General features: G+C 47.7%; 1 protein-coding gene across 3 annotated transcripts in view; it reads right to left on the bottom strand.

Moving 5' to 3' along the window:
* mad1l1 (mitotic arrest deficient 1 like 1) overlaps positions 1-14485 on the bottom strand; it is a 1113232-nt gene that overhangs the window by 378863 nt on the left and 719884 nt on the right. For all 3 annotated transcript variants that reach the window (XM_038819492.1, XM_038819491.1, XM_038819493.1), the window contains exon 17: positions 646-836. In XM_038819492.1, coding sequence (XP_038675420.1) covers positions 646-836 — 191 coding nt within the window. The remainder of the gene's footprint in view (positions 1-645; positions 837-14485) is intronic.

Below are 14485 nucleotides of genomic sequence, written 5' to 3'. Positions count from 1 at the left end.
GGGACTCTGCTTCGGTATTAACTCTTTTAAGAATCTATTTTTCATCTCTGCACTTTTATTAAAAGGGTGCCTTCTTAATGTTAGCAATTCTTCTTCACGTACTCCAGAATTCTTCAACGCTTAACATCAGTATCCATTAAGCAAAATACCATGGGTACCAAGTACTAACATTGCTTGGACACATATGCCCTTTGATTCTGTTCACCACATTACAAGAGGGGCAATATTACTATTTTACTATGATCAATAATAAACCACTTAATGTCTCTGAGCTGCATCCTGGTACATAATTGATGATTATGTGACGATTAACTCATAGAGCTACCCAGCCAAGAATCTATGAAACTCATCAGGAACATGAATGATGAACTAGAACAATATGCAACTGTTGAACTGTAACTAATCAAAATGCAAGCAGTTATCTCATGGTGCTACAACATGTCACTGAATTTCACAGAGCAGTTAAAATCAATAGAAATAACCTTGAACAAAGAATCCTGGTTAGAAATTAAATCCAGTCCCTGAAAACATGCAGGTTAGATTCAGCTGGAAATAAGTCTGATGAGGATGATTAATGACTAACATTCTCTTCAAATATAAACATTTCTGCCCAAGTTGTGTTCTACCTCCTCACTGTGCCCTTACCTTGAACATTAGGTAGTCATCCTGGTGTTCCGCGTACATTGATGACAGCTTGTACTGGTTCTCTGTGGTGACGTCAATCTTGTAACCTGTCAGAGTGTAGCAGACAGCTCGGAATTCCTGAATCTTCTTCTGGAATACTTCCTTCAATCGCTGGTTCTTCAACTCTGCACTGTTCACTTGTTTGCGCATCTCTGAATATGAAATAATAACATGCTTAGTTAGATCATGGTCATACCCAAAATGTAAACCCAGTCTTATGTATCTGGGTTGAATTAACTGACATAAAATCTATTCTGAAGTTAAAGAAACAAAAATAATTGCAAGTATATGATATCTGTAAGTGATCTGTAACACTGCAATCAAATTGAGTGGGTTCTGATATATTTTATGGAGAACAGGGGTGCACAGCAGGAACTTCATGGGGGTGGGGGGGGGGGGGGGGGTCAGATAATATCTGAAAATGCAAAAGTGAATCATAAAGAATATGTAATCCTTGTCCAAACTCATCATAGTGCTAAAAATAGGATATTAAGATTTATTTTATTCTAATTTATCAGTATTAATTAGATCTCCGTATTAAAATTTGGGCAGCAGGGTAGCATGGTGGTTAGCATAAATGCTTCACAGCTCCAGGGTCCCAGGTTCGATTCCCAGCTGGGTCACTGTCTGTGTGGAGTCTGCACGTCCTCCCCCTGTGTGCGTGGGTTTCCTCCGGGTGCTCCGGTTTCCTCCCACAGTCCAAAGATGTGCGGGTTAGGTGGATTGGCCATGCTAAATTGTCCGTAGTGTCCTAATAAAAGTAAGGTTGCGGGTATAGGGTGGATACGTGGGTTTGAGTAGGGTGATCATGGCTCGGCACAACATTGAGGGCCGAAGGGCCTGTTCTGTGCTGTACTGTTCTATGTTCTAAAATGACGCATAAACACAAGTCCATTGAAACAATTTAGTCTGGTTACAATATCTATGGACACAACAGAATCATGAAGAATTACATTAGGCACGATCCAGTAACCCCGTCGCGTTTGGTGTGGATCTGGGAGCAATGGGTGAATTTCGCACAAGCCCCAAATTGGGCTCCACGCCGGGCAGGAAACCTTGCGCAAGTCACCCAAATCACTCCACCCAACACGAACTGGATGCATCTCACCCACAATGGGCAAGACCCAGATCTGAATATTTAAATGACCCTTCTGGCTTATTTAAATACCTGGATGCCTGATTTACCTGATGCCTCAGACTCATTGGCCACGCCTGGGAGACCTCATCACACATGTGCACCAGTCATTGAAGCCTACTCGTGACAATAATCGATTTTCATTTTTCATTTCGTAACCGCACCTGGGTGTTGTCTCCCAGGTCATTACATGCGGGGTAGAGATTAGTCTGCATTGTGCAGTCAAGAAAGTATTGTAGAGGACTCTACTCTGATAGTACTTAATAATGGGCGGGATTTTGTGTTAGAGGTGGGTCATGAGAGTGAGGAAAGTTTCCAGCTTGGCGCATCTGTCTAGCAAAACTACCTTGAAAGGCATCATTTTCAATTTGGGGCAAGGCTAAGTATCTGCATAGTCTGGCTTATCGACCCCAGAGTAGTTCGGAAGGGTCCACAGGATCAGCTGAGTGTCAAGCTGGGCTGCTTAAAAGGCCCACCTAGGTTCTCTGGGTCTTGGTCCCAGTTGTTTTTTTCAACATTAGGCCCTCTATCCCTCATAGCCCACCCACCCATTTCCCATCCATGACGTCTCATGCCAACCTTATGCCCCTCATGCACCCCCAATGGCTTCTCATACCCTCCATGACAGCTCATGGAACTTCAAATATACATTCTGTGCAGAAGCAATTAACTCTGTGGTACATGGGATTCCCAAACCATGGTTGTGACTTCCCTGTGGGGTTGCAGGATGAGGTTTTCCGGTCACAAGGTCCCAAACCATAAAGGTGGCCATGGGGCGATATAATGAAATTCTTGCAATGAGCCACTTTAATAGAACTGCACCTCGCGGGCCTTCCTGATGGCAAGAGTCTGGCTGGCTATCATGTGGCCTGCTGAAGCAGGAGAGGGAAACGTAGAGTTGGGAAAGATGGTTGGTGGGAGGGATGTGGCAAGTGGGAGTGTAAGGGAGGTAGCGACTGGGACAGTGGGCAAGCAGGAGGGAGGTGGCAAGAGAAATTCTCTCCTGGCTGATGGGGATCAATTTGGATTAAGTTCAGGGCCTCCAAATTAGTATCAAACTACCTCTCCATAGCCCTCACTCTCACAACCTTCCCCCACAGCCTCCACTCAGGGATCACAGTAATTTAAAAGCACTAAAATGGGAAAAATATTTGGGAAGCACTGTGATAGTAACAATTGAATGTGTGGACAAGCTTAAAAAATGCAGCCATTCTTAACTTTCTTCTTTTTAAAAGTATATTTATTAGGATTTTAATTTTAGAAAATGATGCAACAAAGTTACCATAAGACATAGGAGCAGAATTAGGCCACTTGGCCCATTGTGTCTGCTCAGCCATTCAATCATGGCTGATATTTTTCTCATCACCATTCTCGTGCCTTCTCCCCATAACCCCTGATCCCCTTATTAATCAATAACATATCTATTTCTGTCTTAAGACACTCCGTGAAATGGCCTCCGCAGCCTTCTGCGGCAAAGAGTTCCACAGATTCACCGCCCTCTGGCTGAAGAAATTCCTCCTCATCTCTGTTTTAAAGGACGACCCTTTAATTTGAGATGGTATTCTCTGGTTCTAGTTTTTCCTACAAGTGGAAACATCCTTTCCAGTCTATTCTATCCAGGCCTCGCAGTATCTTGTACGTTTCAATAAGATCCCCTCTCATCCTTCTAAACTCCAACGAGTACAGGCCCAGAGTCCTCAAATGTTCCTCATACAACAAGTTCTTAATTCCAGGGATCATTCTTGTGAACCTCCTCTGGACCCTTTCCAAGGCCAGCACATCCTTCCTTAGATATGGGGCCCAAAACTGCTCACAATACTCCAAATGGGGTCTGACCAGAGCCTTATACAGCCTCAGAGGTAAAATGAAAATCACTTATTGTCACGAGTAGGCTTCAATGAAGTTACTGTGAAGAGCCCCTAGTCGCCACATTCCGGCGCCTGTTCGGGGAGGCTGTTACGGGAATCGAACCGTGCTGCTGGCCTGCTTTCAAAGCCAGCGATTTAGCCCTGTGCTAAACAGCCCCTAAGTGAAATGAAATGAAAATGAAAATCGCTTAGTGTCACGAGTAGGCTTCAAATGAAGTTACTGTGGAAAGCCCCTAGTCGCCACTTTCTGGCACCTGTTCGGGGAGGCTGTTACGAGAAGTACATCCCTGGTCTTGTACTCTAACCCTCTTGACATGAATGCTAACATTGCATTTGCCTTCTTAATTGCCGACTGAACCTGCACATTAACCTTAAGAGAATCGTGAACAATGACTCCCAAGTCGCTTTGTGCTTCTGCTTTCCGAAGCATTTCCCCATTTAGAAAATAGTCTATGCCTAGATTCCTCCTTCCAAAGTGCATAACCTCACACTTTTCCACATTATATTTCATTTGCCACTTCATTGCCCACTCTCCTAGCTTGTCCAAGTCCTTCTGCAGCCCCCTTGCTTCAATACAAAACAATACCATATCAAAAAAGTATGTGAAAAAAATGGAAGAGGGAATCAGTATCCAACTCACACCCCCAACATCTCGGGCAATTTTCTGAGACACACCAATGAGTTGGAGAGCCAAACACCAATCAATAAGGGGAGAATCCTACCCCAGGGGAAAAAAAACAGTATATCTATTTAGTACAGCGCTCAACCCATCCTCAAATATGCATGCACCTGGAGACCAAACCTAGCCTCTCCGGGACCCATCGCACAGCTGCCCTCAAAATGGGGCACCTCCAATCCTCGGGGACAACAGGATACCAGCAACGGCGACGGGTCTGGCCTAGCCCAGCAACTTATAAAAAGAAAACTCAGTAAATTAGGTGCTCAGCACCTTCCACCCAACCCCAAAACCCACACTCTGCTGAATCTGTGTCCACCCAACTCCACTCAAGGCAATGTACCACCCCTACTCACACAAGGAAAGAAAGGATAATCACTCTGGCCCTAGCCAAGAGGGGATCCCAGGCTTGGAGAACAGTCAAGACACCTTTTGTAACCCATCAGCCTCGTGGAGTATGAGCTTCCCTGCTGAGGGGCGGAGGCCCTTCAGCGGGATAGTTACCTTAGGACCTTAAAAGCCGGCCCAGGTAGGGGCCGAGATGCAGAGTAGTCCCGACTGGACAGTACATGTAAATACATCACTCTTGCAAATAAATCATTCGCTGGACTCTTCTCTGAACTCCTCTGTGACAACTAAATTGGCAACGAGGATAAAACAGAACTACAGTTGGCGCTGCTAACTATTTGAAGCACTGACACCTACCTTCACAGGGAATAAGGTTTGCACGATTTTGAAAATGCCACTCTTTGGCAGACTCAATATATTCAATGCGGGCTTAGAGGACTGGGCTTTTTATTTAAGCGAATGCTATCTTCGGGGATGATTGCCGGATGGTGATTCATCTGACTGCCTGTGGGGGCCCCCACTTTCAGTGTCATAAAGAGCCTTACATACCCTGTGCTCCCAGAGATTCGAAGAGCTCGAGGCACTCGTGGCAACCATGACGACCCTAAACTGTCAGTTATTGTACAGAGGTAGCAATTTGTACAGAGTTACCGATTTAAACGAGAGGACCCCATGGAAGTCTGTTACCGAGTTTTTGGTGTGATTGCACAAATTGTGCAATTTCTCATCACGCTATGGAGAAGTCCTGAGAGGGCTAGCACATGCAGCGGTGTACTTCGACGACATTCCGACACAGGTGTCCACCTCAAGAGAGGCAATTTTGTTTTCTACATGCTTGGGGTATCGTGTGGATCGGGATGGACTACACCAGGTAGAGTAGAAGGTGTGGGCGATTAAACAAACCCCCACCTCGGAAAACACGTCAAATTACAGTCGTTCTTAGGTCTCATAAAATATTACGGGAAATTTATTCCTGGCCTAGCGGCCATCCTCACCCCACTGCATGCATTGCTGAAGAAATACCAAGAATGGGTGTGGAGTGTGGAGAGCACCTCAGAAGGAAGCTTTTGCCAGGGTGAAGCAGCAGGGTGACACATTACTACCCCTATAAGCCTCTTTTGATTAATTTGTTCATGGGATATGAACGTCTCTAGCTGGGCCAACAATTCTTGCCCATGGTGACGTGTGACGCCTCGCCTTACAGAATCAGAGCTGTATTGTTCCACCGCAATGCTGATGGAAGCCGATAACATTCCCGTCAAAGAATGGCCGCTGCGGAGTGTAATTACGCCCAGATAGAAATAGGAATGGCTGTCTTATTCGGGGTGAAGAGATTTAATCCGTACAGTTATGTGCACCGATTCACCTTTGTGGCAGACCATAAGCCATTGCTAGGGCTTTTTAAAGAGGACAAGGTGATCCCACCAATAGCTTACCCAACAAAATGCTTTTAGAAATATATCTTTAATCAACTATTTTTTCCTGCCTAAATTAAATTTTAATGTCCAAAACAAAAGTTTACACAATTTTAAAAAAAAACCAGTCATATTAATAAGTGTGTTAATTTAGCAGTCATAGCATTAAGATTGCCTTTAATTGAAAGTTTGATTCATATATATGTCACAAGTTGACTGGTGTTGAAAATAGAAACATATCACACTGATTCATTAGGAGTTGCTCATTTGAAATTGAGGCTGAGCCAGGTTATTTTGGCAGACATTTCTTCGGTATCTCACAACTTTGGCAGAATATAGTGGCACCATTGTATAATCTGGAAAGTATAAAATCTGTGGAAGTAATGGGGATTAATTTTAAACATAAAATTTATATTATGTAACTATTCTCTGCATTTTGCCAGAAAAAACTGCCCTGCATTTATTGGGAGAAGTTCAGGCAGGGATTTTGTTTGTTGCAGTTTGCAGAGACTGTCCTTAAATTCACCTTGTAAATACACATTGTTTGCTGTAAAACACAGTTTTAAGTCCTGTTGTAAACCCTCATCTGCCTCCAATACATTGGCTGACATATTGCAATTCATTGGTTGAGACGTTGGTGCCAATAGACCCTGTACGGTATTATACTTGACCGAGAAATATGTTTTGACACTGGATGCTCAAATCTGAAGTGCTCCATTCTTTTGTATTGATCTCTCAGTTTTATTGAGCAAAAACATGAATTAAAATCATAGTTAGTACATGACTGCTTCTACCATATTGGTTAAAGAAATTACACTGAACAGCTTTTCAGATAAATTTAAGAACAATTTCTTTAATGGAAGTTTTGCTTCATAAGGATCACAATACTGCTCACAGTTGACCCTCTTATAGGGAATAATCAGGGCATCAAAAAATGTCCAGGATTGCAAAAATGAATTCTAGTATAATGGCCCAGCACGGATGGGAAAATGGAGGAAGAAGCGAGTGCAAACTATTTGCTTTTTATGTTTTGTGCGTTTTAAATTCCTTTTCTACTTTTGTGCTAAAGAAGAAAATACAATTTTCACATGACTGGAAACTCCTAATTACGATACTGATTGAGTCAATGTTGAGAGATGACAAAACTGAAGAAACCTAAAATAATTGGTCTTAAATCGTTGATCTTAGTAACACGAAACACATCAAACAATCTTGAAAAGTAATGAAGCAGGGTCACTCTTTGGCAAATCTGCATATTACAGCTAGCCTCACTCTAATGTGCAGATTTCAGAGAGAACTGAAGCTTTGGGATTCATCTCCTTTGCCTAAAAGACCTTGGGCAAGCGCCGTTCAGCACTGGATGCCACAAACGGGAACCAGACGGAATGGCACCAGTGAGGCTCTCCCAGACAATCTGAGGCCCCCAGCTTCATGTCCTTTGGGCATGGGTAGTGCCCTTTTTTGTGCACGTGCGATCGGTCTGGGGGTGCTGGGGACCCTCCCATAAGTGCCTTTGGGGGGGGGGGGGGGGGGGTACAGGGTGCCCTGCCCCTCCTCTATGGCATCCAGCAGGGTCTCGAGCTCCACATCTGCAAATTAGCGTGCTGCTCTTCGGATTGCCATCTTGTTGGCTGCAATGAGTGTTTGTGGGGAGTGGATTGCAGCTTGTCAGCCTCTCGAGTGCCAATCTCGACCCCGGCGAATTGGGCACCGTTTTTCATTGGAATTGCTCTAGTTCCATGTGGCTCTGGTGCTAGCCCATTAACGGATCCTGAATTGCTCACGGACGGGTAACGAACGCTTCCCTGGCCCTAGAACACCACCAATTCAGTCCCGGCGTCAGCACTTAGATTCAAAACAGAGAATCTGGCCCACTGTGTTACAGTCCCAGTTGATGTTATAACTGGACGGGAAGATACAAGAATGAAACCCTGGCTCAATAAGCTGTAACTTTTTTTAAATATATAAAACGTTGAGGAACAGATTCACAGGACCACCAATTAGTTTTAACAACATTCATTTTGTTTATTAAATGTGAATAATTGGAATTTTTTTTCATGTTTTTATTCCAAATTTTTCAATAATTTTTACAAAACATTACAAAAAAGAAAATAATGCAAAGAGAACAAAGCATTATGTCAACAAAAATCACTTAACCCTCTATCCAGCTAAAAATTAACAATCAAAACAAAACAAAATGGGGCATCCGCCCCTAACAAATAACGTAAAAACAACCCACCATCCCCTCCCCCCTCCCCGGGTTGCTGCTGCTGCTGACCTCCACCTATCGTTCCACGAGAAAGTCAAAGAACAGTTGCCACCGCCTGGAGAACCCCTGCAAAGACACTCGCAAGGCAAACTTTATCTTCTCCAACCTGAGAAACCCCGCCATGTCACTGACCCAAGCCTCTACGCTTGGGGGCTTCACGTCCCTCCACATTAACAAGAGCCTTCTCCGGGCTACCAAGGAGGCAAAGGCCAGAACTCCGGCCTCTTTCGACTCCTGCACTCCCGGATCGTCCGATACCCCAAATATCGCTATCCCCCAGCTCGGTTTTACCCGAGTGTCCGAGACCTTGGACATAGCCTTTGCAAAGCCCTTCCAAAATTCCGTAAGTGCCGGGCATGCCCAGAACATATGGACATGGTTTTCTGGGGTCCCTGAACACCTCACACACCTGTCCTCTACTCCAAAAAACTTACTCATTCTCGCCCCTGTCATATGCGCCCGATGCACCACTTTAAACTGAATTAGGCTAAGCCTGGCGCAAGGTGAGGAGGAATTGACCCTGCCCAGGGCGTCAGTCCACAGGCCCTCATCCAGCTCCTCACCCAGCTCCTCCTCCCACTTGCCCTTCAGCTCTTCCACCGAGATCTCCTCCGCCTCCTGCAGCTCCTGGTATGTTTCCGATATCTTTCCATCCCCTACCCACCCGCCCGAGACCACCCTGTCCTGTATCCTCCGAGCAGGCAGCCATGGGAATTCCCCCACCTGCTTTTTCACAAACGCCCGAACCTGCATGTACCTAAAGGTATTCCCCAGGGGTAACCCAAATTTCTCCTCCAGCGCCCTCAGACTGGCAAAGGTCCCATCGATAAACAAATCCCCCATCCTTTTGATTCCCGCCCTATGCCAGCTTAGGAACCCACCATCTATCCTACCTGGAACGAACCTGTGGTTGTTCCGTATCGGGGTCCAAACTGAGGCCCCTACCTCCCCCTGTGCCGTCTCCACTGCCCCCAAATCCTCAGTGTCGCCGCCACCACCGGGCTCGTGGTATGCTGCGTCGGCGGAAGCGGCAACGGTGCCGTCACCAGTGCCCCCAAGCTAGTGTCTATACAGGACGCCGCTTCTAACTGTTTCCACGCCTCCCCCTCTCCCTCCATTACCCATTTCCGAATCATAGACACATTCGCTGCCCAGTAATAGCTGCACAAGTTCGGCAGTGCCTGCCCAACCCCCTCACGACTGCGCTCCAGAAACAGTCTCTTAACCCGCGGGGTTTTATTTGCCCACACAAATCCCGTAATACTCCTGTTTACCTGCTTAAAGAAGGACTTGGGAATGAGAATAGGCAGGCACTGGAAGGCGAAACCTAGGGAGGACCTTCATCTTTACGGACTGCACCCTACCCGCCTGGGAGAGTGGCAACACGTCCCACCTCCTAAAGTCCTCCTCCATCTGATCTACCAGATCAGATCTACTCCCTAAATTGAGTTTGTGCAAAACCCCCCAACTCTTGGCCACTTGGATACCCAAGTACCGAAAGCTCCTCTCCACCATCTTGAGCAGTAGCTCCCCCAATCTCTTTTCCTGGCCCCTCGCATGCACCACAAAAAGCTTGTTTTTCCCCACATTTAACTTGTATCCCGAGAAGTTTCCGAAATCCCTAAGAACCTGCATAACCTCTCCCATCCTCTCCCTCCACTGGATCCGCAATGTACAAAAGCAGGTCATCCGCATACTGTGAGACGCGGTGCTCTTCCCCCTCCCCCAGACCAATCCCCTCCAGTTTCTGGATTCCCTCAACGCCATGGCCTGCGGCTCAATCGCCAGGGCAAACAGCAGGGGGGACAAAGGGCACCCCTGCCTCGTTCCACGATATACCTGAAATATCCTACCGCAGCCGGTTCATCGAAACACTCGCTACAATTTGACCCATCCTATGAATTCCTCCCCGAACCCAAACCTGCCTAACACCTCCCACAGGTACTCCCACTCCACCGATCAAAAGCCTTCTCCGCGTCCATTGCCGCTACCATTTTGAGTCCCCCCCCTCCGAGGGCATCATAATCACATTCAGGAGCCTCCGCACATTCACATTCAGCTGCCTGCTGTTCACAAACCCCGTCTGATTCTCATGAATCACTCCCGGGACATAATCCTCAATCCTAGTGGCCAGGATCTTGGCCAACAGCTTGGCATCAACTTTAAGAAGTGAAATTGGTCTACAGGAGCCACATTGCAACGGGTCTTATCACGCTTGAGGATAAGCGAGATCAAAGCCTGCGACATCGTTGGGGGAAGGATTTCCTTTTCCTTAGCTTCGTTAAAGGTTCTCAGCAACAGCGGGCCCAACAGCTCCGAGAACTTCCTGTAGAACTCAACGGGGAACCCATTCGGCCCCGGGGCCTTGCCCGCCTGCATACTCCCCAACCCCTTAACTAGCTCCTCCATCTCAATCGGAGACCCCAATCCCTCTAACCGCCCTTCCTCCACCTTTGGAAACCTAAGTTGGTCCAGGAACTGTCGCATCCCCCCCCACCCCCCCCCCCCCCCCCCCCCCTCCCCGGGGGTTCTGACTCGTACAATTCACCATAAAAGTCCTTGATGACCTTGTTTATTTTAGCTGGACTCCACACCGTGTTCCCCCTCCTATCCCAAATTCCCCCAATCTCCCAAGCTGCCTCTCTCTTCCGCAGCTGATGTGCCAACATCCGAATTGCCTTCTCCCCATATTCATACACTGCTCCCTGTAGCTTCCTCAACTGGGCCTCAGCCTCCCCCGTGCTTGGCAAGTCAAACTCCGTTTAGAGGCTCCGGCGCTCCTTCAACAGCCCCTTCTCAGGGGATTCCGCATATCTCCCATCCACCCTCAGTATCTCCCCCACCAATCTCTCCCTCTCCATCCTCTCCCTCTTCTCCTTGTGGGCCCTGATTGAGATTAACTCCCCCCTGACCACTGCTTTCAGCGCCTCCCAGACCACACTCACTGACACCTCCCCATTAACACTGGCCTCCACATATCTTTGGATGCACCCCCGGACCCGCCCACAGACCTCTTCGTCCGCCAGTAGTCCCACATCCATTCGCCACAGCGGGCGCTGGCCTCTCTCCTCCCCCATCGCCAGGTCCACCCAGTGCGGGGCAATGTTGGAGATCTCAATGGCCGAATACTCCACCCCCTCCACTCTCGGGATTAGCACCCTGCTTACCACGAAAAAATCGTGGTAAGCTTCAGGTGTGTTTCCTGTAGCATGGCTACGTCTGCCTTCAGCCCCTTTCAGTGCGAAAACACCCGGGCCCTCTTGACCGGCCCATTCAAGCCTCTCACGTTCCACGTGATCAGCCAGATCGGGGGGCTTCCCCCCCCACCCCACCCCACCCCCCACCCCTAGCCATCTCCTTTTTTAGGCCAGCCACGTGCCCGTGCCTCACGCACTCTCCAGCCCCCCAGGTGGTCAACCAACTGCTTAACCCCCCCTAACCACCCCCCTCCCCACCCCCCTTTGCATTCCCGTAAGTCAGCTGACTCATGCTGATCCCGGCCGCTCCCACCTCTGATCCACTTTTGGGTTTCCCATCCAGATCACCAGCCCTCTCCCCCACCAAAGTGGGGTCATGAGAGTCTCCCCCCTACACCCCATATAAACCAACGCGGACATCGAACACAGTACCGCCCCCCCCGCCCGCTTCAGGTACCACCCCCACCATTTTGCAGGAAAAAGCCACGCTCCCTGCCTGGGCCAACCCCGCCCCCTGTGGCGCAGTTCCTTTCAACTGCAACCTCACCCCAGTCGCCGAAGGCCCCAGGCTATGGGCCCACCCAGTCCCAGGAAAACGCAGGGAAAAAACCCCACCCAAACAAGCATCGACCCCTCTCTCTCTCCAACATCCCACATATCATACTGAAACCAATTAATTCAAGTCCAGCTTCTCGCTTTTGATGAAAGTCCCGCCTCATCCGGCGTATCAAAATAGTTGTGTCGGTCCTGATATGTGACCCATAGTCTCGCCGGCTGTAACAGCCCGAACTTCACCCCCTTCCCATGGAGGACCGCCTTAGCCCGGTTGAATCCTGCCCGCTTCTTGGCCAGCTCCGCACTCCAGTCCTGATAAATACGGATCTCGGTATTCTCCCACCTGCTGCTCCGCTCTTTCTTCGCCCATCGCAGGACATACTCCCTGTCAGTGAAGTGGTGAAACCTCACCACCATCGCCCTCGGTAGTTTGTTCGCCCTTGGCTTCCTGGCCAGGACTCTGTGCGCTCCATCCAGCTCCAGGGGCCTCGGGAAGGCCCCCGCACCCATCAGCGTACTCAGCATCGTGGTCACATATGCCCCAGCATCCGACTCCTCCGCGTATTCAGGGAGACCCAGAATCCGCAGGTTCTGCCTCCTCGACCTGTTCTCCAGGTTCTCCAGCTTCTCCTGTCATTTTTTGTGAAGTGCCTCGTGTGCTTCCACTCTAACCGCCAGGCCTTGATCGCCGTCCCCTGCATCTTCTGGGTCTCCACCAACACTTTCAATCGACGCCTTCATAGGGGCCAGCATCTCCGCCTTCAAGTCAGCAAAGCAGCTTTTTAAAAACTCCTGCTGCTCCTGAGGCCATTGGGCCCACGCTGCCTGGTCCCCGCCCGCCGCCATCTTGTTTTTTCGCACCCGTTCTCCTCTCTGCTCTAAAGCCACTTTTTTGACCGCTCCACTCCTGGTCCACTCCATACAGTGCTGGGGACCCTCACTGCTACCTTCCCACACCGGGAATCGTCGAACAAATGCTGCTGAGGCTCCTTAAAAGGGCCCAAAAGTTTGTTATTGGCGGGAGCTGCCAACTGTGCGACCTACCCAGGCATAGCTGCAACCGGAAGTCCGTGAATAATTGGATTGTTATACAACACTCCTTTACTACGTCCTTAGCTCAACAAATACACATAGATTTAAAGAATAACATGGAATCCAAAGTATATCTTAAGATGCAATGGTTTCATTGATACAAAATGTACCAGCCTCCCCGAATAGGCGCCGGAATGTGGCGACTAGGGGATTTTCACAGTAACTTCATTGAAGCCTACTCGTGACAATAAGCGATTTTCATTTTCATTTTAAGCATATAAGATGACTGTGGTCAAACAGATGTTTTTCTGCTCTGAACCCAAATTAGTGTCTGTGGGTTTCTCCTCAGAATCTCCCCAGATGATGATCACATGCGAGCTTCCAAATCCCACTCCCAAAAACACGCTTTAAAATTTTCTATCATAATAATGCTTTCCCTTAGCGGTTTGATTTCTGAAATCCAGGACAGGTTTTCCAACTGTAACTTTTAACCAAAGCTTCCGCTCCACTTTTAACATCCAGAATTTTACATAATCTCCTCCCACATTTCCTTTGTCTTAACTGCTTTTATATAAACTCCAGGATCCAGCCACCGTTTTCCATGGTTATTTCTACTCATGTTCCACAGGCTGCAGTAAAATCTCAGAAACCTGAAAATCACTTCAGATACCTTTCTGGAATCTCTGTCTTCTACATAGCCTTCTACTATGCGTGGCACAATAGGTAGCACTGTTGCCTCAATTCCGGCCTCGGGTGACTATGTGGAGTTTGCACTGTGATGGAGTGCTTCGGTTTCCTCCTACAATCCAAAGATGTGCAGGTTTGGTGGATTGGCCATGCTAAATTACCCCTTTGTGTCCAAAAGGTTAGGTGGGGTTACAGGATAGGGCGGAGGTGTAGGCCTAAGTACGGTGCTCTTTCCAAGGACCAAAAGGCCTCCTTCTGCACTGTAAATTCTATGAATCTATGATACTCAGCTCAGTCACCTTTACTGAACAGTGCTTTGTTCCACTACCTTTCACCTCAGACTTCTCGGAAACTTCTCTTAATTTCTCTAATTTCCTTAATTAGCTGATCTTCAGATCTTGCACTTGCTTTCTTAAGCATTACTCCGTGATATGGCTTTTCCCCTTGCAAAACTGAGAGAGATGTTTCCTTTTTGGCCTTCTAAACCAACTGCTTCTAGCAGAGTTGTAAGAGCTGCCTTATCTCTCACCACACATCTTCAACAGCAATCTAATTAGCTAACTAAAACCTAAAAGCTTCTTTACCTTACACAGCTCCAGTTTTTAAAAATTTAGCAAAT

This window comes from Scyliorhinus canicula, chromosome 15 (assembly GCF_902713615.1).
Source record: "Scyliorhinus canicula chromosome 15, sScyCan1.1, whole genome shotgun sequence".
Classification (NCBI taxonomy): Eukaryota; Metazoa; Chordata; class Chondrichthyes; order Carcharhiniformes; family Scyliorhinidae; genus Scyliorhinus; species Scyliorhinus canicula.
This window is presented reverse-complemented; position numbering and strand designations above follow the sequence as displayed.